This window comes from Cololabis saira, chromosome 22 (assembly GCF_033807715.1).
Source record: "Cololabis saira isolate AMF1-May2022 chromosome 22, fColSai1.1, whole genome shotgun sequence".
NCBI lineage: Eukaryota > Metazoa > Chordata > Actinopteri > Beloniformes > Belonidae > Cololabis > Cololabis saira.
Genome location: NC_084608.1, coordinates 25,826,853 through 25,853,357, shown reverse-complemented (window position 1 = coordinate 25,853,357; position 26,505 = coordinate 25,826,853). Strand labels below are relative to the sequence as shown.

The 26,505-nt window shown below is 42.4% G+C and overlaps 1 protein-coding gene across 4 annotated transcripts in view; it reads left to right on the top strand.

The window, feature by feature from the left end:
- Positions 1-26,505, top strand: part of LOC133423172 (cadherin-20-like) — a 120,617-nt gene that overhangs the window by 65,359 nt on the left and 28,753 nt on the right. For 3 of the 4 annotated variants that reach the window (XR_009770808.1, XM_061713318.1, XM_061713316.1), the window contains 3 exons: positions 15,393-15,705; positions 20,676-20,970; positions 22,739-22,858. Coding sequence is in view for 3 of the 4 variants with exons in the window: in XM_061713318.1 (XP_061569302.1) it covers positions 15,487-15,705; positions 20,676-20,970; positions 22,739-22,858 (634 nt within the window). In the remaining variant the exon portion in view is untranslated. Of the gene's footprint in view, positions 1-3,856; positions 4,123-15,392; positions 15,706-20,675; positions 20,971-22,738; positions 22,859-26,505 lie in introns of those variants that run through there. The other variant, XM_061713317.1, reaches the window with a different exon arrangement.

Below are 26,505 nucleotides of genomic sequence, written 5' to 3'. Positions count from 1 at the left end.
TGAGAGAAAAGAAGTTTGTGTTTTGTTTTTTTTTTTTATTATTGTCCATTTGATGAACAGATCCATAAAAAGTTTATTCAACTTTCTGTCTCGCAGGTCGGGAGAGTTTATTAAGTGGGGGATTCTCGGCTTCCTCCAGTCCCTGACCTTTGAAACGTCCCCTGATGAATGACTTGCCTCTAATTTTCTGGGGCCACGTGGCACGCAGCACAGCTTGTGCTCAGCAGGGAGAGCCGTGTTACTGAAATCATCACAAAATGTTCGTGTGGCTTCCAACTTTTAATAAGCTGGTGATAAAGTCGTTTGCTGTCTAAAGTAAAGCCAAAAAAAAAGGCATTGGCTCCAGACTCCCAGTCAGAAATTTTTTTTTTTTTTCATAAAATACTCGGTAAGTAAATATCTCCCATGAGTGACATCATCAGCAAGATTCACCTGCTCCAGATAACTTATCAGCAGTCTAATAAGCCACATATGTCAAAGATAGAATAATTGTGTGATGATCAGGTTATCCAAATTTCAGGTGAGTTGAATTGGAATTTATTTTCGAAAGAAACCAAACCAAATGGAAAACCCTTTGAGTCTATAAACTTGGCAGTCACTATGTTTACATATGCTAACAAAAAGTTGAATTGTTGCCATTATCCAACCGATTTTGAATTTGTAAAAGCCATGTATACACCTTAGTCGAACTGAACTGAGCTGTGAGTTATTCCTGCATGTATACCAACCCACGCTTAGCCGAGCTACTGACCGTCCCAGGACGCCCCCTTCTGGAAGTGACGAGCCGCGGGAGCGGGAATAACAACAGTCACGGCATCACAACAACACGGTAACAGAGGAAGAAGAGGAAGAGTTTGCTGCATCTTACATGCAACATGATCAGGCTTAGTATGTACGAACTTTATGGCGCTTTTCCACTAGCACCTACTCAGCTCGGCTCGCTTCGCCTCCGTTTGGTTCTTTTCCACTAGGGGTCTAACGTGCCGAGTAGATACTTCTCTGTAACTAGTCTGCCGAGGTTCTAAGCGGCTGAGTCGGCTGTATCTGACATCATCACACTACAGGCTACTGATTAGTCGGGAGGTTGGGGTCAGACGTCTGAGTCAGGATGTGACATCAGAGAAAGAGCAACTCTGACGGCGGCTTCTTGTTCATTTTATTCAACAGGCAATGGCAGTGCAAAAGTCTGTTTGGTGATCCAACTCTGAGGTGCAGATGTTCATAAACCTGGTGGCTGAGGTGAAAATTAAAAAGGGATCTAGGCGGGCGATAAGGAACGACAAGATCCACCAGGAACTCTGTCTCTTCATAGCTGCTCGTGGCTACTAACGGACTTTTCAGCAGCGCTGAGACAAACTAGAAAAAATTAAAAAGCGTTGCCGCTTGAATCTTCTCTCACTCTCATTTTTTAACTTTATGGAACACAAGCCACAGACCCAGCAGCACATCTATCATCTCCTCCAGGTTCTACATCTTTAGTGTTGTTGTCTTCTTCGTTTAGATACACAATCAAATACGTCACAGCAGCTTCTCTCCAACCTCCTACTTCTGCTCCAGGTGCTGAATTGTAGTGGAAAAGAAACCAGGCCGAGTTGAGTCGAGTAGGTTCTAGTGGAAAAGTGCCATTACAGAGCTGCTGCATCGTTAGCGTCCATTTCTTTGCATATTGTTGTCCTCCTTCTAGCTTGTTCACTAATTTTACCGGAAGAATGCCAACACGAAAGTACGTGTGGCGCCACCTAGTGTCGCGGAGTCTAACGCACCTCACTCAATAATCGATTGTCTTCTCGCGCATGTTTACTTAGATTTCTGGAAACTCCAGTTTAATCGTTAACTAGATCGTTGCCAATAGCTGGATTTAGATGTGAATGTAACCGCACTGATTGGAGTGATTTGGTCCAGAGCAAAGAAACTTAGGTGTGAAAGTATCCTGAAATAACGATGTCAGAGTAATTAACAAGAACAACAAATCAAAACTTTACATAACTCGCCCAGTGAAGTCATGGTCAAAGTTGCTCTGAAATGATCCAACAAGTCATGACCTTTACAAACGTATCGGCTCGCAGCCTTTAAGAGGAGGTGTATTTGATCTGATCCGTGAAAGCACCGTATCCCTAAAACATCCAGCGTACCACCACTAAACCAATGTCCGGCAACGTGTCGAACACAACTGTATCCAATCTATTTCTACGGCAGATCTAGGCCTTTGTCGCGGGGCCCGAGGGGACTTGTTTTCCAGACGTCCACCGCCATAAAAGATTTAACGGACAGGGGCCCTTCCATAAGTCCTTTAGGTCCAATTTGTTCTGCCAATTATTATCCCCCGGCTCCGCCATGGTGATGGAGTGTGTTTTTTACGGACCCTCCCGTTGTCCTTTCTTTTTACGGACCCTGAATGCCACCATTCCAGGGTCCTCCCCAACAAAGAGGGAGCCCCTGCCTTTCTCTTTCAGAGGTCCAGTCAAGCGTTTGCTAACAGATTGGTAACCAGTCAGGTCTTCAAAAAGACAAAGACGATAGGCAGGGCAGCGGGGAGGTTTGTGTGGGCAATTGTGAAGAATAATGGACTGCCAAACAAGAAAGAAGACATATTGAAGGGGACAGAGTGGAAGAAAGAAAAGAAAAAAAACCATATTGAACCAATTGAGAAGTCCAACCTTTTGACCATCTGCCTCAGTGGGTGACGAGAGCCTTCATCTGTATTTTTAGAGCTGTACAACACACCAAATTACTCTGTCAGGAAGATTAGGGAGAGTCAAAGGGGTGGCCAGTGGAAAAAGAAAAGGGAAAAAAGGCCCAAGCCATCCCAGAGGGCTCCAGAAACTTTCCACGCTTTTGTTTGAAGCTACATAACTTTATATTCTGTAAAAAATGTAGGTCGGAAACAACTGCGAACAAAAATACGAGGCGGCATCCTTGAAGTCTTTGGGTGTAATGTATCCTCATTTCTGTTTGAACATGCTTGACTACGTCTCAAATATAATTTCCCTCCCGTTGTCCTTTCTCCTCCTGAGCAGAAATGTTCAAGAGACTTGGCTCTGAAAACCTTTTTTTTGCTGCATTAATTCCATGATTGCTTAAATGAAACACTTGCTATTTTCCCGCCCGACGCTAAACAGAGATCAGATATCCGTGACCACCACTAATCTTCCACTGCACTTATTGTGTGTGCTGGTGTGCACCTAATTCTCCTGGATCTTTCTCTTTTTTTTTTCCTTCTTTTTTTTTTTTTTACCAATTTGAAAAAACTAATTGCTCTGACTGCGACGGGAGAAAGCAGCAGAATATAATGCAGGTAAAAGCTTCATCTTTTACGACCGGGAGTCGCTCTGCAGGTCCAGACGAGCGCAATGCCGGCTCATAAAAATGCATTAGGCTCGGCTCACCGGTGTGAGAAGTAAGGTGGGGTTTTTTTCAAACTCCTCATCCTTTTCAACCTATCTGGCCAGTGATCCTGCACCCCTGCCCCCCCACCCCCCCCTACACTGGTCACTTTATCCACTTGCAAATACCTTGAGATGAAATGGTTGGCCTTTGCGGTGTGTGCAGGAGCACTTCTCTCCATTGCTCACCATCCACCACCTCATGCCTCTCCCTTTTCATTCCTCCATGCCATGCTTGCCTGACTTTGCACCCCCCCCCCCTATCAACCCCCCGGCCCCTCGCTGCAATTTCACCCCTATTCTGCTGTCAATCCTCCCTCCTCCTCCTCCTCTTTCTCCTCCTGTTCCTCTAATTCCTCCACCTCTTCTCCAGCCACTGCTCGAGGTGGGAGATTGCGGGATTAGAAGACGAGAAGGGGGAGGTCGTCCGTCTGATTGTAAAGAGAGGGACAATTGGTCCTTTAGTCTGATTGGGCCCCCGTGAAGGCAACACCGGAGATGAGAGCAGGCAGGGAGCCGTGAGGCGGAGAGAGCAGCACAGACCGAGCAGAGGCAGCGCCAGAGGATACAGATTATTTCCAAAATAGTTGGAGAGAAGAGAAACTTCACAAAGAGGCCGATGAGGGAGAGCGTGGACTCAAGGTGACTTTCGGAAAACGTTTCTACCGCCTTCAGCATGTGTGCAGGCAAAGGAACTACAAAGAAATAAGAGAAGAAGTAGAGTTGAAAAGGAAAAGAGGTAAAGGATCTTTTTATTAATTTTTTTTTAACTTTGACTCGTCATACTTTCAACAGTTGTCAATATGAAATGCCAATAACGCTTTAGAGACGTGAGTAGGATGATTTAAGGCGGTGTTGCCTGCTGATGAATAAGGGATGAGGTGGGAGCCCCGTCGTCACGGCGCCCAGCTGACACTTACATTCTGTTAAGTGATAAACAGTGTTTACTGAAACAAACATACTCGACAGGAAAAAAGAAATTTAGGTCACTGTGCCTTTTTTCTAGCGCACGTAAATGGTTTTGACAGCATGTATGCCCTGCAGGTGTGCATGGTTAACTACCCCTTGGCTTTCCTACCACCAGGGTTACTACCAGGGTTAAAATGTAAATAAAAACATCATGCATATCCCAGAAACCCATATTCTGTTCACAATGGGACTTAAAATGCATATCAGATGTTTAAAAGGTGAGACTTTTTACCATTTCTTGAAAACTTTCAGCTTATTTTGACTGTTATGGCGGGAATATGTTTTTTTTTTTTTTAAAGGACATTGGCAAGAAAGGGATGGAAAATTCAGCTAAAAAAGTTCACTGGCAACATGTGAGGGACATAGTACACACAAGGCTGATTTTACGAACCTCAGGTTGGACTGGGATGGCTTATGCTTTGTCATGTCAATCAAAGCCCTCGAGTTTCAGATTCCTCCGTTCTTCTGTTGGTTTAGTCATCAGTAGCCTCAAGCAATAACCCAGATTCTGTCCAGGAGAGACCAGGGTTCTGCTTTTAATCTGTTTTCGCTGAAAAACCGAGCATACTACAGGAACTTTTTGCCTTTGGAGTGCAGAAAACTTGGTTCTTGAGTAGTACTTGGCTCTGGACTGCAAAAACTAATTTCTAAGAAACAAAAATGTCTTGCTTTGGACTACTTTTGCTATGAAACTTTTCTCATCTTATAAAGGCAACAATATTTTGGCTTAACATAAGACCATTTTGACTATATTTAAGGATATTCCATATATTTTTTGCAGTGTAAAAGTTCAAATTTCTGTGTAAACAATCAAAGTTTATCAGTATTCATCTTTTTTTTTTCAAAATTTTAACACACCGTGGCCCATGATCATCCGAAAATGATCTCAAACTGGGATTCATTTGAATTTGTCTGGCATGACAAAACACCTAAAACAACTGTAAAAACAAGTTAAATGCAGTCCATTTATATATATATATATATATATATATATATATATATATATATATATATATATATATATATATATATATATATATATATATATATATATATATATATACATATATATATATATATATATATATATATATATATATATATATACAACTAGGCTCTATTATATTCTAGCTCAGCCTACTTAGTAAATCATTAATTATGATCAAATTCATTCCAGTTGAGCCCAAATACAAAATTAACACATTGCCAGTTCTTAAAGCTAGTTTTAATACCAAGTTCATGAGATTTACAGGTAACTCACATCTACCAAATGCCCCGGCTTCTTTAACGTTAGGGTTGTGTATCCAGAGCCAAAGTTGCACTCTGTCAAGATGAGAAACCTTTTTTTTCTTTTTAACATCAAACCCATTAAGCTATCGTCTGTCTTTGAAGGCCAGCGAATAAGACGCTGGATTGGCGAGTGCATTCCCGCCAGGGCCTGCAGACATTTCTGGATATTATCAGGCAGAGACGGTAAAAGGATTCACTGAAAGATGAGCGTTGCGTCTCCACATTAGCAGAACCTTTCAGGTTCCTGTGATGGTGCTTGAGGTTGAGATATCCTAAATGACATTTCCAGCACATGTGTGTGAGCCAGAGGGATTATCCAGCTGCAGCCATTCTCCTCCTAGACGGAATTCAGGAGGATATCATGGGTCCGATATTAATCTGAAAGGATCCGGCGCCCTGGCGCCGCTCTTTTAATTTGTGACACTGATTGCAAACTTTTCCAGGTGACGCTTATGAACGGCGACACCGTTTCCACGCACCAGCGGCCGGGATGAATGCCAGTTTTCATGATTTAATTTTCCCCATAAGTGACAAGGCTCCTATTTTTATGGCTTACATGCAAGAATGAGTGGACTAAATGTTCATTGAGGGGAAGAGAGAAGGAGGGTAAGACGAGAGAAAGCTAAAAATAAGTCTGAACGACAGCGATACAGATGCTGAAATGGAATAAAAGTGAGTCAATACTTTTGTTTTGGAGTCGAGTAAAAACAAGAAGCAGCTTCTGAAGCTCAGCCAGCTCACAAAGGCAGATAAATACAGGACTGGGTTGGGGTTGGGGTTAGGGGGGTTGGGGGGGAGGGCGATTGATGAATAATTAAAAACACCTTACTGTAAAGGAGCCGCAGGGAGGGAGGGACGCTCATCGCGGCGCAGCGGTGGCGGCGTGCACAGCTGCACGAGGCCTCAGCAATTAGAGGCGGGTTCAAAGCCTGCCCCCATGCCAGCGCCATGTCCCGGGGGGGGCTGGGTTCAAGGAACGAGCCCAGCACATCCTCAGAGCCACACACAAACAAGTGAGTGTTCTTGAGAGGGCTGGCCGCGCTGCACACTCCCTCAGCGCTGGACTCGGCCTTTGAAGGCTGCCTTCTCCCCCCCGAGCCAGATAAGGGAGCGGGGTCCTTGCTGAGGGCGGCCATGGCGTGGACCCTGTACACTTCGCCCCGGCTATTTTATCTACACTTACAAAAACATACCAGAGGCCAAGCTGTGTGAAAGGTCTGCCTATTAAAAGCTCACGTAGCAGGCAGGAGGGTTTCGGTTTAATCATGTGTGAGTAAGTAAATCTGCATTTCGTTGAGGCACTCAGCCCCGGATGTAAAATTGGATTCAGAAAACCGCTCCACTTATCATACTTGGCTTATTGATGCGCCCCTCCTCACTCCCAGCCGCTCATCAGACAAACACGGACCCCCCGCGCCGATCGTCAGCATGCAAAATCAATTGTGGTCAACAAATTGGCCGTGACGTTTCACCCTGCTGGGGTGGGCGGGAACCATTTTCATGGATCCACCCAGTTTTTAAGGACCCTTTTCTCCAAATTACGGGAGGTCTCTTTTTAAAGAGCTCAGACACGGTCACTGTGAAATTAACACTTGATTATACTGCACGTAGATCTTGAAATGGGGAAACCACACACTGAGGTGGCCCTCGGTAGCCTCACCCTGTGAATCAAAGTTCAGTGGATGAATCTAAGTCTTTTTAGGAAGTGCTAGAAAAGTAAAGCGCTTTAACAAAACCACAAGTCAGTGTCAATCCATTTTCACATAGACAGAAGTCTTGAATTTTCAAAAAGAAAGGTGCGATGCAGGTTTGTTCGTTGCACCTGCTTCGGACTTCTTACAGGCATCTGAGTGCTGTAACGAGGCACATCGATTTTATTTATATAGTGCAGCTCAAAGTGCTTAACGACTCGCACTGACATGAGGCAGACGAAACAGATGCAAAAGGTTCATAAAAGTACATTAGATGCTGAAAGAAACGTTTTAAAAGCAGAACAAGCCAAGAAATAACACTGCACTTTTTCAGACGGTGGTTAATTAGTTAGCACTCAACGTCACAGCATGAAGGTTCCCGGTTCAGGGTGAACACCTGCCTCTCGCCTGTAATGAGCTGGGATAGGCTCCAGCAGACCCCTGTGACCCTAGATTTAAAACTTGGTTAAAACAACATTTTGGTCTCCATAGCAACATCCATGACAACCACACATGGGGGGGGATTTGTACTTATCTCATCTGGTCAAATCTACTGTATATTAGTCAGGCTTGCTGTTTGCCGTTGGGAACTATACCTCGATGAAAATGTTATTGACCTGTGGTGTCCCCCAGGGATCAATACTAGACCCTCTCATTCAGCTTTTGGACAAATCCTTCAACTAAATAAATCCAATCTTCAACCATATGTCTAGTTTGCTTTCTCACAGTATGAAACTCCCCTCTCTCTGTTAGGATATTGACCAAACAGATAGAGTGTTGTCTCAAAACCCTGTTTAAAGAGCTCCACAGCATGGGGTTCTCTAAACAATTGAAAAGAGTCAATACAAGAGTCAGTTGTTAAATCTATTCAACCTTTCATCCATCAACTCAGGTATGAAACATTTTACAATTTAATAAGTGAAATCCACATTCATTATGTAAGTAAGCATTGTCTGAAGATGTGGACGAAACGCCATCCAGGTTTCTCTGACGATGACCGTGTACTACCTAACTATACCGTCACACATCAACCACGATAAAACCAGCTCATAGAGCTACAGCGGACATCACGGCAGAGACAACAAAGAGACTCAAGAAAATAATGATGGAAGAGAAAATAAAAGTTAACAAGCAAATGATCAATACAATTTTACAATGTTGTAAAAGCCACTTATTCACCACATCTGTACGAGGAACTACTGAGCCAAAGTGGTAAAGGTTATTTTATAGTGCTTTAAAAACCTTTTTCTGTTTTGATGCGATGCACTCCTCAGTCTTAAGTCTTTTTTTATTAATCTGAAGAAAGCTTTGAGACAACAATCTATCTATTTGGTCAATACCCTAACAGAGAGAGTGCAGTTTCATATTGTGAGAGAGAGAGCTAGGCATATGGTTGAAGATTGTATTTATTTATTTGAACGAATTGTCCAAAACCTGAATGAATGAGAGGGTCTAGTATTGATCCCTGGGGGACACCACAGGTCAATGACATTTTGACCGAGGTATAGTTCCCAATGGCAAACAACAAACCGCACTAATATACAGTAGATTTGACCGAAACATTTGTCCAGTCTGTATGTTTTGATCCCTTTTCCGGCAAGCCCATAAGGGTTGTTTCGTAGACATCAGTGTTGATACATATATCATATATAGTCTGAAGCGGTGCTGTCTCAGTTCTAAGGTTGGCATGGAAACCAGACATTAAGTGGTCCAAAAAAAGCCTCTTGGTTAGATTATTGAAGGCTGCTTTTCAATGATTGTCCCGATAAATACTGGACGGGCTATAATTGTTCACCGTAGACACGTCCAAGTTATTCTTCTTCAGCGTTTTATAACCCCAGATTGCAAGGACTGTGCCAGACAGTAATGATGCATTTGCAATTTCAAGAACATCTGTAGCCACGAGTTCAAAAACAGATTTTTTAAAGCTGATAGACAGAGAGTCTAAGCAGCATATGGAAGAACTGAGGCTCTGCACTATGTTTTCATGTATTTTCATGTCCGTCAAACTGAATTCAAACATCAGCTGCTGCCTCACAGTCTTTCCTCCTGATCTCGTGTTTGTTGCTTTTCACTCGTTTGTTCCCTTTGTCAAAATCTTCAAATACATGTGCTAATGATCTCACAACAGAAACAGTCAATGGAGAGCCTCATTTGCAATTCTCAACGTGCCATAAGCTACACAGACTGATTTTTTTAGGGCCTAATTTTATCAGTTACTCTCCTCCATTATGTCTTATTTACATTTCCAGCAATGCTAGCCTCTTAACTTCACAGAAAGGTTTTTGCAGTAGGGGTTTAACATTATTCAAAATGGCCAAATTAGACTCAGTTTCAGTCCTTTAAATTCAATCTCGCTCGAGTAGCTGTGAACCAGCAATAGTCCAAAATGGGTAATTATTTCAGAACAACCAAAGATAAGGATTTGCAGCGGGAGGTTCTTCTTTAGCAGACGTCCTTTTTTTTTGGAGAAATCTTGTAAACAAAAGTAAAATACTCAGTAAGAAGTGCTAGTTCATAAGAAGTAGAGCTGGGTATTGATCCAGATTTCCAAAATCAATTTGATTAGATTCACAAGGGCCCGAGCCGGTTTGATTTGCGATTATATTCAATTCGATTTGATTTTTCGATTTGGGTAAGGATATTTCAGAGACCTAATGCTGTAAATTGTAGAAACTAACTCAAACTTGGTACTTTATCAAAATTATTCATGTTTACATCAACATTTGAGCCCAAAGCAGTTAGGGTTAGAGTTTTCCAGTTCATTACTGGAATTTTAAACACAGTAGAAAAGACATTAAATGACCGATTTGGGGATTTTATGAATCGATATCGGATCATTCAAAGGAAAATCGATTCAAAACGATTAATTGATTTTTTTTTTTGAACCCAGCCCTACTAAGAAGTACTAGTGTTGAACTACACACTGTTGAACTTCAGCTTTTTCTGGGGTTGTTTCTCTGATTGACACATGCTTCCTGAAGAACATGACCATATAAGGAAATTCCGCCCTCTATTGATTGATTGATTGAATTGTTTATTTCGAACACATAAAAAAATATAAGATTTTAAAACAAATTCAAAACATACAAAAAAAAAAGCAACAACACCAAAAAGGTAATACAATGTATTCATATGTAATACTATGATGTCATTGAGAGCAGATTTCATAAAAAAAAGTTTTTCCAGAAGGAAAAATTCTCTTCTAAAGTATTTTATATCTAGGAACACAATATGATAGGATGATGTATCATAGGTTTAGCTGCCAGTCATGTCCACGATTTTCACTAGTAGTTTATTTGAAACCCAAAAACCTTGTACTTGTTTCACCTTAACTATTCATGATTTCCACATCTGCAAGACTCATGGGTCACCAATTAATCTCTACACCTGTCTGGTGCTCCAAACAAAAGTACAAATGTCCGTCCTGTATTTAGCTTCAACCTGCTTTTGGTGTCTCCCCTTCTGAGCTTTTCCATTATTCTTGTTAACCCAATAAACAGAGCAGATCTTGTTATTAGATTAGCTGCTTTTAGTTTAGAGTCTGCAGAAACAGAAACCACACGTCAGGCTTTTAAGGAGCTAAAATCAAACGGCATCTTGTGCAGGTTTTTGATACCAGAGAGGTATTGCAGCTCTAGACGTGCGGAGGTTTGATTCTCAAGTTTTATGTGCGGATGGAGCTGAATGAAACTGGTTTCTGGGGTTTTAAAAAGCAGCAGCGACTCTTTCATCTGAGCTGCTGGAGATTCTGTCGATCATCTGTACTCTGGCAGTTGCTTGGAGGTTTTTTTTTCCCAGTGCAAGGCAAAAGCTCACCACTCTCCATCAACAGTTTGATATAGTCTGTTGTTGTAAGATTGCAGTTAATAGAGCAGCAGGTGGACCCGAAAATGATGATACGACAATATGCTGCACCATTTTCTCACGCCAGCTGCTGCCCCTGACAATCACAGCCTCCGCCGCTGTCACTCAGGTTCTTCCTGCCTCGCAACAAAACCCTCGCCTTTCAAGGGTTTCTCCTATTTCAGCATAAATGTTGGGCAAATTGGTTATTTCTACATCTCCTTTGCCGCTTTCCCTTATTGAAAGTGTGTTGTTTTTCTCTCAAATACAAAAGCAACATCTCTCAAGTAGCAGGAATGTTTCAGTCTGGTGGGAAAATACCCTCCTTTTACCTTAAGTCAGGCAAAGCTTTTTCATATGATTGCTCCTCCATCCTTTCATCTTCTTATAGCTGCCGTCACACGCTGTGTTCAGCTGCCAGCTGCTGTTACCTTAAACAAGCCGGATGCCATAAGATTAGCAGAAGAAAGACGTGTGAAACGTTCTGTTCGCACAATTACTTAGCATGTCACCTCATTAGGCTCAACAAAATGGGGCAAAATAGCTCGGGTGCGGGTCGTGACCTTCTTTAAAAGGGGCGGAGCTGAAGTTGGAGGCCGAGGGGTCTGCGAGGGGCGAGCAGGGAGCTAATTTTACTTCATAATGGAAACCAGGCGGCTTGAATGGAGTGAAAAGGAGGGGTGCAGCTAGGTCAAGTGTCAGGCTCCCTGCTGAGCGGACACACACTAGCATGCACACACACACTTGGGCTACCCACAATGCAACCACGCCTCCCACCCTTCTCTGCCTTTTGTGCCTCTTGCACAATGATTAACTCAGTTTTGGTGATTCAGAGAGTCTCCAGCAGCACAATGCTCCTTTTACAAAACATAATGAAGTCAACCCATGAGTCAAACACTCTCTTTCTTCCATGTTTTATCTTCCTCTGTCGCGCCAAACTTTCCTCCACCTCCCCTCCTTCTTCTTACGAGCCATTCTTTTTCTTTTTTCCCACCTGTTTGTGCTTCCTGACCGTAAATCTGCCCCTCCGAGCTCATTAATGCAAGAAGAGCAAGCAGATGCAGCCCTTCTCCTAATACATAAAACAAGATGCAGATAGATGGAGTACGCGATGCATGTGAAAAGGTATCGATTAACCTCGGATCGATACCCTTAAAAAGCATCTCCTGCAAAAAATGCATGGAATTGACTCCCCGGGTTTGAAGAAGAGCGCTGCAGAGGGAGGCGGCGTCGGTCGGGGTGTAACATTTTAGGGCCTTTCAAAACCTGTGTTACAGGAGGGAGAAGAAAACCCAGAGTACACTTGTAATGAGCGGCGTGCAGCACTGAAGGGAGCTTGTAGAACATGGTGTGAGTAAAGTTGAGCAGCGGCGTTGACAGAAGCACTACAATCCCAGAACATCACACCCCCCCCCCCCGGCCAATTACAGAAGGTGGGAAAGAGCTCGCCTCTCCTCATGACAGGAAGAGGCAGGAGAAGAGTGTGCTTACACTTCATTTATTTCCAAAGTGACACGCCGGATCATCCCGAGAAGAGGGATAGGCGAGACGTTTCCATCTTCTGCTTCTGGCTCCAGAGTGTGGCAGTATTTTTCATGTCATTAAAACATTTTTGAGGAATTGTTGTAATTTTGACACTTTTGGTCCCACTTCTTTTAATTCAAAACTTTTTTCACCATTTATTTAAACCAAAAATGAAGCCAAAAGGAAAAGGTAATCAGCCATGACGCCTTCGTGAGTCACTTCCTCGTAGAGCAGCAATAACAATCAGGTTGTTGGGAGGATTTTGGTCCAGTCTACTTTTGCAACGTTGCTTTAAGTTTGTTGAGATTCATTAAAAAGGTCTTGTAAAGCAGTGGTTCTCAACCTTTTTGAGGTCCTGGACCCCCTGCAAAGTTCAAGTTAGTCCCGAATCAGTTCCTGTAAATCTCAACATGATATATTCTTCTTTCTAAAGTCTCTTTTTGCCATCTGTTTTCTTTACCCTTGACTCAGAGTCCGCTACGTTCGGAACAAGCTGTCTTTTTTTGATACGAGCCATCATCAGCAACTTTTTTTCTTCTTCTTCTTCTCTGTGTTACTCTGCTTATAGTGTTCTTCTTTGTTTTTTTTAACATAATTGCAATTTCAAGCGCTAACTTGAACTTTGCAAGTTAGCGTTCCCCCAACAGCTTCCTGCAAATATTTCACAATAAAAGCATTTTAAAGAAATGAAGGGTGTGTATGCCCAGTGAAACGCTGGGGGGATACGTTTGTATCAACAGTGTCGTGAAGTAACTTCAACAATGCAAATGGGTGCAAGATTTCTTATTAAAATACAACGAATTATACTTTTAAAGAGGAAAAGAAGGTCATGTGACCCCCTCTAGTTTAGGTAGATAAAGGTCTCGGTCACATTTGAGAAAAATAATAATCTATTTCTATAAATGTCAGACAATCTTTTTTAAAAATATATATTTTATTATCACGGATCTCTTGCAATTACACCATGGACCACTAGGGGTCCACGGACCCCCGGTTGAGAGTCAATGTCGTAAAGTCCCGCCGCAGCCTGAACTTTTGCTCTTTTATTCTTTTTTATCCATTGAGTTTTGAATCTCTGGTGTGCTTCAGATCATCGCCCTGTTGCATGACCCCGATGTCGTCTGAGCCGTCACGTTTGCCCCTAAAAGCCTCTGACATTCAGAGGATTTCATGCTTGACTCGGTCGCTGCAAGGTGATCACGAGGCTTCAAAACAACCGAAAAGAAGAAGAGGAGGAAATCATTTCCCCTCCCATGCTGTGCTTTACAGCAGCTTGTTGTTCGTCCTGTGGTATGTGATGAAATTCTCCTCCACGGCGGTCCCATCTGTCCAGGGGACTTCGTTCCAAGAGTCTAGTGGTTTGTTCAGATGCAGTTTTGTGAGCCTCAATCAAACCTCTGTTTTCTAACAAACTCTATACGTACCACTGTTTGTTTTGTTTGCCAAGATTTAGTTGTCAGCCAGATGGAGACAAATTTGACCCTACAATACTTTGGTATATAGAGAAATACACGGCTGACTCGTCAACTTTAAGGTGCCAAAAGTCTTCCAGGTACAAAACCAGACAACCCAGATCATCATCCCGCCACCACCATGCTTGACAACTGGTGTGAGGTCACCAAACATCTCCACTGTACACTCACTGGTACCGTTATCATTTAACTATTTAATAAAGTGGTCGGTGAGGTTTTTGTACATTTACAAATATAATATAAGCCGTGCTGCTTTTTTCTTCATCGAGAGAAGAGGTCTTCCTCCTGGCATCCTTATAAACAACCCATACTCGAACAGTTTGATTCTTATTTAACTTTCCTGATCTTTAATATCTTATATGGGTATGAGTAGTTGTTGTGTGTTTTTTTTTTTTTTTTTTCTCTTTTTTTTTTTGTATTTCTTTGAACCTTGGGTGGCCTGACCGTGACCATGCCGTCACATCCAGTCCTGGGAAGATTGGCATCTGTTTAAAAAAAAAAAAACTCTTCCCAGATCGTTGACTCTAACACCTTTGCGTGTGTCTTTCCCTTTTGGCATTGTGTTAAAGCAAACTTCCAGGATGTCTGCTGTTATAAAGGACTGCACATCTGCTGGTGATTGGTTCCTTAAGTATCTGAGTGCTGATGGCCCTCAGAGACCCATGGGGGGCTTATTGGTGCCCACATGTGTGTTTTTGTAACTTAACTTTTGATAATTAGATAAATCCATTGCAATTAGAAGATTTTTATCCTCTAATTCTTATCCTATAACTGTATTTTAGAGTTTTTCCACAAAATATGACAATATTAAAAGAGTTTCTGCACAGAATTGTACTTCGGGAATATTTTAGGATTTAAAAACTTCCCAAAGTTTGCATAATTACTGGCAGCAAAAGGAAACTGTAGTTCTCTTCAAACACTTCTCACGTTACGTCCACTGCTATTCTCAAAAGTCTCTCGTCCTTCCTGGGTGACGTGCACGCACACACACCACACACACACACACACACACACACACACACACACACACACCTCATTACGACTCAACAAAAACTCAGTGGTGGGGAGGTAATCTGGAGGCAGCAGAGAAGGCTGTGACTGTGTCAAGCACCGGTTTCCAGCAGCGCTGATACATCCAGCAGAGAACACGAAGGAGTCCAAAAGGACATGAGTCTCACACTCATCTGTCTTCTTTCTTTTTTTCTTTCTTTTCCTAGAACGCCCGGAGCAGCCAGAGAGACAGGAATCAGGAGCCAACTACTGGTGACGAAAGAGGGAAAAGTGTCTTCAGCTTGGAGTCTGTGCTTCACGATGGGAGTCCGACCGCATCCCCCGGCCGTTGTGAGCACTTTGCTCCCTCTGACCCTTGGCATTCTGACCGTTCTGCCTCAAAGCCTCCTGGGTAACCCGGCAGAGGAGGGAAACGCTGGAAGCTCGGCGCTGCTGCAGAGGGTGAAGCGAGGCTGGGTGTGGAATCAGTTCTTTGTCCTGGAGGAGTACACCGGACTGGAGCCACTTTATATTGGAAAGGTCGGTGTTGGCCACGAGCACGACCGAACAAACAAACAAACAAGCACACACTCACGCTCCAACACAACCTGAGAAAAAACTAAAGTTTCATCCTCCTTCTGCATGACCTTTTCACTTGGTGTTACTGATTTGAAGATCACCTGAGTGAAGGTGCTGCAGAGAGGCTTCACCTCCCGGCTTTCAAACGGGGGAAACCGTGAGATATATATCGGGGAGCTCGGGAGTCTGCAGGGACGACTGCAGAGGAGTAGATCACGTGTGGGCAAAGGCCAGCCTCAATGAATGAAACAAAAATCTAGATTCAATCCCTGGATGCTGTTTGTGAATAAAAGCCACTTTGAGCCGTAGCCAGACCGGCGCAGTAGAGTTAACTGACTTTAACCAACGCTTTGCTCAGTCCGCGTTCCACAGAGGCGGACCAAACGTGAGCGTAATCAGTCCTTATGTTTACATGCACTAGCATAAAGTAGAATTGTTGCCTTAATCCAACCGATATTGAAGTTTTAAAAGCCGTATTTACACCATAGTCGGTCTGTACTCGAACCGAACTGAAGCTCTTGAGCTTTTAGTGCCAGATAATGCGTCCTAATCCGAGTTATTCCAGCATGTATACCAACCCACGCTTAGCCGAGCTAGCGATGCCCCGGGACCCCCCCTTCTGGAAGTGACGACACAGCGAAAGCCAGAATAATAACACAGTAAGAGAAGAAGAAGAACAAAGAAGGAACCGGAAAAGTGCTTGTGGGGCCACCTAGTGTCGTGGAGTCGCATGCACCTCACTGAATAATCGTCTTCTCGCACATGTTTAATCCTGAGCTAGATTGTTGCCGATATCTTTATTTAGATGTACATATGAACGCCCTGCACTGCAAAAACAGCCCTGCTAGAAATCAGCCTAATATTCCTAAATCTAGTCGAATTTGTCTTATTTTCAGCAGAAATATCTCAGCCAATGGAGTAAGAAAGATTTTCTTGACTAGAACTCTTAAAAGTAGCAAAATAGTCTGAAAACAGTCTTCTTTTTTCTTGAAACAAGGCTTTTTAACTTTCTAAGAAATGAGTTTTTGCAGTGTGAGTGTTTGTTATCGGAGCCGTCATCAGCAGGGAGCGGCCCCGGAAGCTAAAAGCCAGCGGGCTGCGACTAAAAGGGTTCCTGTTTAACTTCATGTGAACTGTGTTTGAAAATGAAATTATGATTATAAAAAACAAAACATAATCAACTAGATATATGAGAGATGGAAACACAAGAACTAAACGGCAGAAAAGGTTTGAAAGGATGATAAATGACTAGCCATGCTGTTTTTAAATCAAATTTGTCATATTAATTGATATTTATAACAGATTTTCAGTTCACATGCATTTTATCTTTTGCAAACAAGATAAAATGCATACAAGAGTGCAAACAAACCTAAATATTCCTGTGACATATAAACGCCTTTTGTCACGACTTGGGTGGATAGGACCCAGATGCAGGAGTTGCAAAATTAACTTTTGCAACTTTTGAACTTAAACAAAACCCAAAGCTGCTGAGCAGGGTTGCATGAAACCAGACCGGGAACATGGAGGGTAGAAACAGTACGGACAGCATGGAGCAAGAAAAGACAAGACCAGACATGCACAGAAGGGTTGACGAGACACAGGTGCAGACAATCAGGGCAGACAGGAACCAGGGAAGTCAAGACAGAAACGGAAACACAGACACGGGTTTCAAAATAAAACAGGAACTGACCAAACCGTGACATCTTTTTGTGGACATGAGGGCGTGCGGTCGAGGTCAACCACAACGATTCCCACGATGGTATTTTGGTACCCATTTGGCTAATTTTTCTGATCTCTTGGAGAACTTCCCGATAATGTACTGTCAAGCTAAATTGATGAAACCCAAACAGTGACGGCTTCTAGTGCATCAACAGTGGAGTCCACTGATGGTCTTCAGGCTCCTGCTAGCATCACGCTATCGCTGCTGGGCTTATATGTTTCAAAAGGTCGATTTCTCATCAATCGGGATTCACTTCACTGCTATAAGATGAATCTTTATTGAAAATTGCATCTTATTTTTCCCACAGGAGTAAAGAAAAGAGAAAAGAGTATTATATATTGGCAGAAAAGCAACAACAGCAGTAGTCGATCTGCTTCTGTGTGTGAAGTGTAACTCTAAATCGTTTCTGCTTGTCATCTGAAAGATGAAAACTTTACCTACATTTTCGCAGTTGAAAATCTGCCTCTTCTCTTTTGTAATCAAGCAGGTTTTCTCTTATACACAGAAAAGGCGCTGCCTTCGGTTGTAAAACACTGCTGTACTAACAGATCATCCCCTCCATCCCCTTTGGGACTGATGAAAACCTGCTTAATTAGAGTTCTGAAACAAATTTGCCGCCTCCGCTTGGGAATACTGAGGGAAATGCAGGATTCCTGAAAGGATAATTCCCCGACCTGCCAGACGAGTCCTGGGAGGACCGCCGGATTTCTCCTCGTTTGCTATCAACGTTTTCTCAGTCGCTGGAGTGTATTCGCATCCATTTTACCTCCTCTTTCCAATTTAGCTCCCCCTTATGGATTCTTTCCAACCTAATTTTTCCAGGCTGGATGGAGTAAGTGACTCTGACAGGCCGGGCTATACCCGATACCCAGGACGAGGAACAAAGCAGAGCAGCACCGCAGGATATGACAGAGTGACAGAGAGATCCGCCGTAGCACCTCCCTCCGTAATGTCTCCCCCCTCGCCGCTGCTCTGGTTGGGAATGACGTATTCAGAGCCACTGGGATATTGAAGGTTCAGGATTTAGGCCGGAGATGAAGCCGGTTATTGATAGCCCGGGTGTAAAACTCTCTCCTTTCAAAAGGGCCTTGGAGGGAAGGAGGGATTATCAGAGGAGAAGGCGGAGGAAAAGCTCCAGCCTGTGATGCATCACCACGAGACACGAGTCTGAAGCTCTCAATGGTGTTTTGATTAAAAAAAATCTATTTGCGACCGAGCGGGAGCTTTGCAGGAGAGAGTTCAGGTGAACGTGTTGCCCGGGAACGATAGGAAAGCTGCATTGTGTGCAGCTCGGGAATGAAAGATGGAGTTTAAAGAGGTTGTTAAATGGTAAATATTCAGACTTTTAAGCCTCGCTTCTGTCACTCAGACGCCGCCGATGATGAAAAGCCAGGCAAGTCTCTTGAGTACTCTTTTCCCACGCAGCGTTACGTCGCGCTCGCAAGACAGACGCCAATACGGGCTTTCAGTGTGACTGTGACGGGAAGGCAGCAAGTACTCGCCGTATGCAAAAACTCTCATGCTGCAAAGTGAAGGCTGATTGCACATCATCACGCTGACATTTGCACTTAGGGGCCACAAAATGCTCCTGATTGCAGGGCTGCCGCCATAGCAACAAACTAGTCATATACATCTGACCACAATCCACCCAGATGATTACAATTAATGTGCTTTCAGATTCAGTTTGAAGGGAATATATAAAATATTATTATTTACTTTATATAGAGGAGCAGTTTAGTTTCATGGTTCAACATTTGGCTTATTGACGGTTAAATGCCTTCTCAGTACTTTCTATTTGAGCAACAAGAACTTTTTTAATGGTAATGTACGTGTAAATGTCACATGTACCGCATGATCAACACTGTAGATATGTTTACGTCTGATTCAGTTAAGCTCATTTATGTGGTTCAAACAAGTTCATTACAGTTTAATTTTATTTATAACAACAGAAGTTGTTTGTAGGATCTTTCCAGAGACCCAGAACATAAACGCCTGAGCAATTATTACATAAACATAAACACTGGCAGGTAAAAACTCCCCTAGTGGGAGAAAAACCTTAAGCCAAACAGAGGCAAGGAAAAACTCCCCTTTAGGAGGGAAGAAACCTGGAACATGACCTGGATCATAAGGGGGGACCCTCCTGCTGAAGACCAGCTGGGCAGGAAAAGAGAGAACAGACGGAGAGAATGAAGAACAGAGAGAGGAGCGGACACTGAGGTGGCCAGAGGGGGGGGTTGCAGAGATTTGGACTCCTGTGGGATCATTTTAAGGTTCCCGGTGGAAGAAACGGATTAACAGTTTATTCCACCTTTCTTTTGATGGATTGTGGATTATTTGCCCGTTCAAAAAACTCTTATCACTGATTAATCAAAGTGTAAACGATTACATGTATTTTTCAGTCTCCGAATTGGGATTCAAACTGAAAACACAGTAACATCAGGCGTGGACCAATGAATCTGATGGACAATTGTTGGTCAATCTTTAATAATCATCATTAAAGAAAAACATAATAAGTTGTTGCAGCATTAAGGTGAACCTTTAATGGTATCTTTAAACAAATAAAGAAATATGGATGCCATTTATACATTAGACTAGGCGCTCCAGGCTTTTGACAATACTCACTTACTGAAATAACGTTGATAATAGAGTCGGCTTACTGGCTGATGATGCAAATGCAATAATGTTTTTCAAAAACACACAATTACTTGGGTAAAATGAAAAATTGTACCCAGTTTTACAACAACTGAGCTGCACAATGTCCAGCATGTTAAATGTGTCTCACTTGCACCTTGTGCAGGTATTAAGACGTTCTTCTGCGGTACTTAAAGGAGCATGAGGCTCCTTTTAAGAAATGAGACTCTCTAGCGCCACCCTTCACCACGATGGCCGTCGGGGGTACTGCAGCCAACAGTGAAGCCGGCACGGGAGAACGCGGAGAACGCGCATGCAGCGTCATGTGACGTCACATCCGCAGCCCAGCGTGGGAAATTTGGGCCCGAATTGCAGCACATTTTGCAGCACACACCCTGTTCAAGGCAACGGAGAGATACACTAGAGGGCTCATTCTTTTGGGTTTGGAACGCTTCATCTGACATTATTACTAGAAAACTTAAAACGTATACGAATGTTTTTCATAAATCCTGCCTCAAGCTCCTTTAAGTATTTCCAGATGCCCAGATTACTGAACTGACACCTTTTGTAAACGTTGCAGCTCCACTCCGACATGGATAAAGGTGACGGCTCCATCAAGTACATCCTGTCGGGTGAGGGCGCCGGCACCACCTTCACCATCGACGACGGCACCGGGGACATCCACGCCATCCAGAGGCTGGACCGCGAGGTCAAGTCGCAGTACGTCCTCCGTGCCCAGGCCCGGAACCGCCTGACCGACAGACCGCTGGAGCCCGAGTCCCAGTTCATCGTCAAGATCCAGGACATCAACGACAACGAGCCCAAGTTCCTGGACGGGCCCTACCAGGCGTCGGTGCCCGAAATGTCCAAGATAGGTAAGATGCAGAAGTTAAACTCCATTATACCACGGTCTGTGTGAATACTCGATTCTGATTGGCTAGCACGGGGGTCGGCAACCCGCGCAAGCGGCTCCAGAGCCGCATGCGGCTATTTAGCGCCGCCCTAGTGGCTCTTTAGCACCGCCCTAGTGGCTCCTGGAGCTTTTTAAAAAATGTTTGAAAATGGAAATCGATGGGGGAGGGAAATACATTTTTTGTTTTAATATGGTTTCTGTAGGAGGAGAAACATGACAAAAACATTCTTAACGTTTTCCAATGCTGTAAAAATTTGTAGAATAAATATTACGTTTCAACATTTTAACGAAGATTAACAAATAATTGTACGGAAGAGTATTAGGGCCATGCAGGAGAAAAAATATTTGAGAGGGGAAGATTTGTTTTTATTGTGCACTTCGAGAAAAAAGTCGAAATGACGGAAAAAAAGTTGAAATGTCGCGAAAAAAGATGAAATGTCGAGAAAAAAGTTGAAATTTCGAGAAAAAAGTACAAATGATAAGAAAAAAGTTAAAATTTCAAGATCGTTGAAATACAATTTCGAGAAAAAAATCGAAATTTCAAGAAAAAAGTTTAAATGTCGACAATGTTCAAGTACGATTTCGAAAAAAGTCGAAATGTTGAAGAAAAGTGTCAAAATTTCTTGAATAAAGTTGAAATATTGAGAAAAAAGGCGAAATTTCAACTTTATTCTTGAAATTGTATTTCAACATTAATCTCGACATTTCGACTTTTTTCTTGAAGTGCAAAATAAAAAAAAATCTTCCCCTCTCTAATATTTTTTCTAAGACTATTTTTTCTAAGAAGATTTTTTTAAGACTTTTCATTTTTTGCGGCTCCAGACATATTTGTTTTTTGTGTTTTTGGTCCAATATGGCTCTTTCAACATTTTGGGTTGCCGACCCCTGGGCTAGCAGGGGTCCATTAAAAGTGTTAATGGACACCTAGAAAACAAGTTTGGTCAAATTGCCTGATATCTTTAATATCATTGAGCTGGATCAACTGCCAGGTGGTAACCACGGCAACGGAGATTCAGAGCCGGCTACCGCAGGACGGTGACATGAGTGGTTTTGTAATTTCAAAATAAAAATAGCTTAATAAAACGATTTAGGAAACTATCTGTTGACTTTGATTCTTTGAAACAAATATATTTACTGTTAGTTACTGTACCATAGGCGAGCGGAGCTGAGCGGACTAGAATATCTCCCGTTGCTAAGTCATATCTCAGGTCTGTCCTAGTTACTGGAGAAGTCAACACGGTGTCCATTGCATAAGGACCTTATGGGACGGTAGTGATTGTTCCAGGTGTTAGTCAAACCCTCATGTGTAACCAAGGAAACTGAGTTATGGCTTGCTAAAAAACTTTGTAACTTACCAGGTTACAACGGCTCCAGACGAGAGATTAAATAGTCGCTCAGCCGCTCAGCTGTGGCTTGTTATAAAACTAATGATTTCAACTGAAAACACATTAAATCATGAATAACTGATTTAATATTGATGTTTTTTGGTAAGTGACCTTGGTATAAGCGGGATAATGCCCTTCGAGGTGTACATTAACATAAATATATGGACTTCGCAGAGGAAAACGGCGCGTGTCGTCCATATATTTATGTTAATGGACACCTCGTCAGGCATTATCCCTTACTTAATTCCTGGCCACACGTGAAAACAAAAAGAAAAAGCACTCCACCCTGATATACGTTGCCTTCGCTTGACAACCGGCGCCGTCTCCTCCTCACTTTCTGCCCAGGAACATCTGTGCTCCAGCTGACCGCCACAGATGCCGACGACCCCACGTACGGAAACAGCGCCCGTGTGGTCTACAGCGTCCTGGAGGGCCAGCCCTACTTCTCGGTGGACGCCAAGACCGGTACCGCCCCACACATGCCGCCCAACGCCCTGTCTAATATCTCTCATCTGTCACCACGGCAACCACAGTTTTCATCCGCACCACACTGAGGCTGGAGACTCCGAAACGTCACCAGCCACATTAATGGTTTCATGAGCTCCAGATGAATTTGTAATAGCCGACTGATGTTAGAAAGTCTGAAAAGTTGACGAACTGAACCCGTTTCGACACAAATGCAGGTCTAGTAAATAAATAATTACAACCCCATTTCCAAAAAAAGCAGGGACGCTGTGTAAAAAGTGTAAATAATAGCAGAAAGAAATGACTTGCCAGTCTCAGAGGACCATATTTTATTCACAATACAGAAATCTGCAAACACAGAAGACAATGAAAGTCAGGAAATGTGCCGCGCCGGCCGATGTTTACCAAAGCACAGCACTCACACCTTGTTTAAATCAAAATAAATAAATATATAAAAGTCCCTAAACATCTGGGTGTCTGCAAAAGTATGTTGGGACATTTTTAATTACACTTTTATCAAGTAGTCGGTTAACCATTTCCTTTCGAGTTGGCCATGAAAGACGAAAAGCAGTCTGGAGCTTTAATATCTGGTCCAGAAGGATGTGTAGTCTCTTTGGAGTAAAGAATAATACGTAGCCATGACCAGGGGCCCAGTTCAGGAGGCAGACTCAACAAAACGGGTTAAAAAAACTAACTTAAGAATCGATAAACTCCGAGATGAGAGAATAAATCGAGGAGCTCCATCAGTCAAGTGTCTCATGTTGTGAATAAAACTCACACAGATAAATAAAGAAAGAAAAAGTCTTCAGGTCTTATTTTACCATTTGTGTGGCACAGATGGAGACGAACATGTATACAGGTCATGTAAATGTGTAAAAAACGGTCCCGCTCTGACAAAAACCCTCAAGGATTTATATTCATACGCTTGATAAACTTTTACTTTGGCAACACAAAAGACTCCTTTCTAACCTCTTCACCGATGAAAGGATGTGTCCTCGTTCAGACGTCACAAAATAAGTTTTAAGCTTTATGAAGTGGACTGTACAGAATCTGTGGAACATGACCTGCTTTTGACCAGTTTATGTGCACAGTTACCATGGTAACATGGGATCTCAGTCTCTGAAACATGCGTGGCTTAAACTTCTCTCTCTGGCTCAGGTTACCTCGCTTTAAAACTAGGAGTTTCCTTCATTTCAGGTTCAACACACTCTGAGTTTACACCAAAAAACTGCTTTTTGAAAACAGGTCCAAGTTCTGCGAAAGGCTCATGTCCTGAATGTAACTTTGTTGTCCGACTGCAACTGAATGCACGAAAGACGAGGCGCATCAACAAACTGAGCAACTAGTTGTAACCTAACTATAAACAACTATGTCTAAGCCAATACTTAGCCAGATCTAGACTAGTAAATTTCCCCATTGTGTGACTAATAAAGGAAAATTATTATTATTATTATTCATATTATTATTATAAAAATTGCCAATAAACCAAAAAAAAATAGGATTATTATTGTACAAACTCTGGTTTTGTTCTATTTACTCATATTGGGGAACGTTTTAATGGGATTTACGTCCACAAGGTGCAACCCATCAACTGCTTTGTGCTGTTTTCTCCTAGGAGGAGAAATGATCCAATGGCAGCGAGAGGCCGGTAGTTTCCCAGCGACAAATCACCGCTAAGCATGGATACCTTATTAATAAGCCATCTGAGTTTATTGTTTTTTTTTTAAGAGGAAAATCTTCTGAATCAAAGTTATCACATGAAGCCACAAAATCTGCATTTTGCATTTAATGGAATTGAAACTTCTTTTTTCAGTCACATTCATTTTAGCTTTTCCATATTTAGTCAAAAGTTCAAATATTTAAAAAAAGAAAAAAAAAGATAGAAATTATTTCTTGTTTAGAGAGTTTATCCAGACGCTGATGCCACAGCTTAAGATGTACTCGACTTAGATAAATATTGCATAGTAGGTACAACAGCAAAAACGTTGAGAATCACTGCTCGAGACGACACAAACGGTTTCTGCCTCCCACTGAGACACAAAAGCGTTTACCGTGTTTAATGCATTTGGATGTCTAGCGGCTTCTTTGCTTACATAGATGGGATCGACCCTGGAAAGTGAGGGGCCTCCAAGGGTTGGTGAATTATTGTGAATCTGAACCATTTGTGTACATAGTCGTTCACAGATGAGTAGACCTCAGCTCATCCTTACTTCTAGGAGAACCGGCCTTGCTGACATCCCCTTTTTATACCCAAACATATCCCTGGTTTGCTGCTGTTTAACTGAATTAGCAGCAGTACGTTCCTGAGCCGATGTATAATACATAATATATTTGAAGTGTAATAACATGAGTCAGTTTGACTTGTTTTCTGTGTACTATTGTGAAAAAAAAAAAAAAAACTTAGAGGTTTATAAGATTTGAAAGTCATTGCATCTGTATTCTACAGAAGAGTATTAAAGCCAGGCAGGAGAAAAATAAAAATAATATTTTAGAGGAAGATTTTTTTTTTCATTATGCACTTGGAGAAAAAAGTCGAAATGTCGAGAAAAAAGTCAAAATTTCATGAATAAAGTTGAAATGTTGAGAAGGCGAAGTTTCGACTTTATTCACAAAATTGTATTTCAACATTATTCTCGACATTTCGACTTTTTTCTCAATGTGCACAATAAAAAAAAATCTTCCCCTCTCAAATATTTTTTCTCCTGCATGGCCCTAATACTCTTCCGTAGTATTCTGCAAAGCGATCAGAGTTTTTGTTAAATTGGGGATCTTATATATTCAGAAAATAGGTAGAACATGTTTACTAAGGCTGTGGGAGTTTCCTTTATACCCTAAAAGAGGTGAGAGGATATTTAAGGTACTTGGTAGGTACCATTTCTTGTTTCAACATGACAACATATGGGAGCGAGTCTCTGCAACTATATGGAGGAAAGTCTAAAAGAGTCCAGATGAATGGCCCAATAAAAATAAAACAAAACAAAACAGATATGAATGATACAAATCAAGTAGCAAGTCAAGTAGCTCACATGTTGTTAGATAACACTATTTACCTTCAGTATTGTAACCGAAGCAACAATGCTGGAGCAACCTTCATAATTTCACTCCCACTTCCACAAACACATTAGTTTCACTGCCCTTTGTTTAACACAGCGTCTCATTTGCTTGCTTGTATGTTGCCAAACCTCTCAGACTTCTCTTGGGCCGTTCTGCAGCTATCAATCAGCCTGCCCGAGTCGACTGGAAGCACATCGCTGAGGCTTTTATGGGCGCCAGCACGATGTAAAACTTCAGCACTCACAGCTCAGAGCCTCTGAGCTGCTATATGTGCTGTTATTGTTTTATTAGATGCTTTTTTTCCTCGGCAGCACAAAGCATCACTTGACCTTGACTGAATCCTGCAGCACATTTTCTGGTTCAGTACGAGTTTGGTCGGCTAGAATGGGTTTTTGATAAAATAGTGCAGATAGGATCTAGACAAAAGGGGGGATGAAAAAACAAAAGTCCGGTTGAGTCAAAGGGTGAAGGTCACCCACATTCAATACTGTTTCACCATCGCTGCTGCAGAAACTGCCTCTCGGGTCTTCTGTGAAATATCTTTTGAGAAATTAGACTCTCTCCAGTGCAGATCCATACGCCACTGCCAGTAT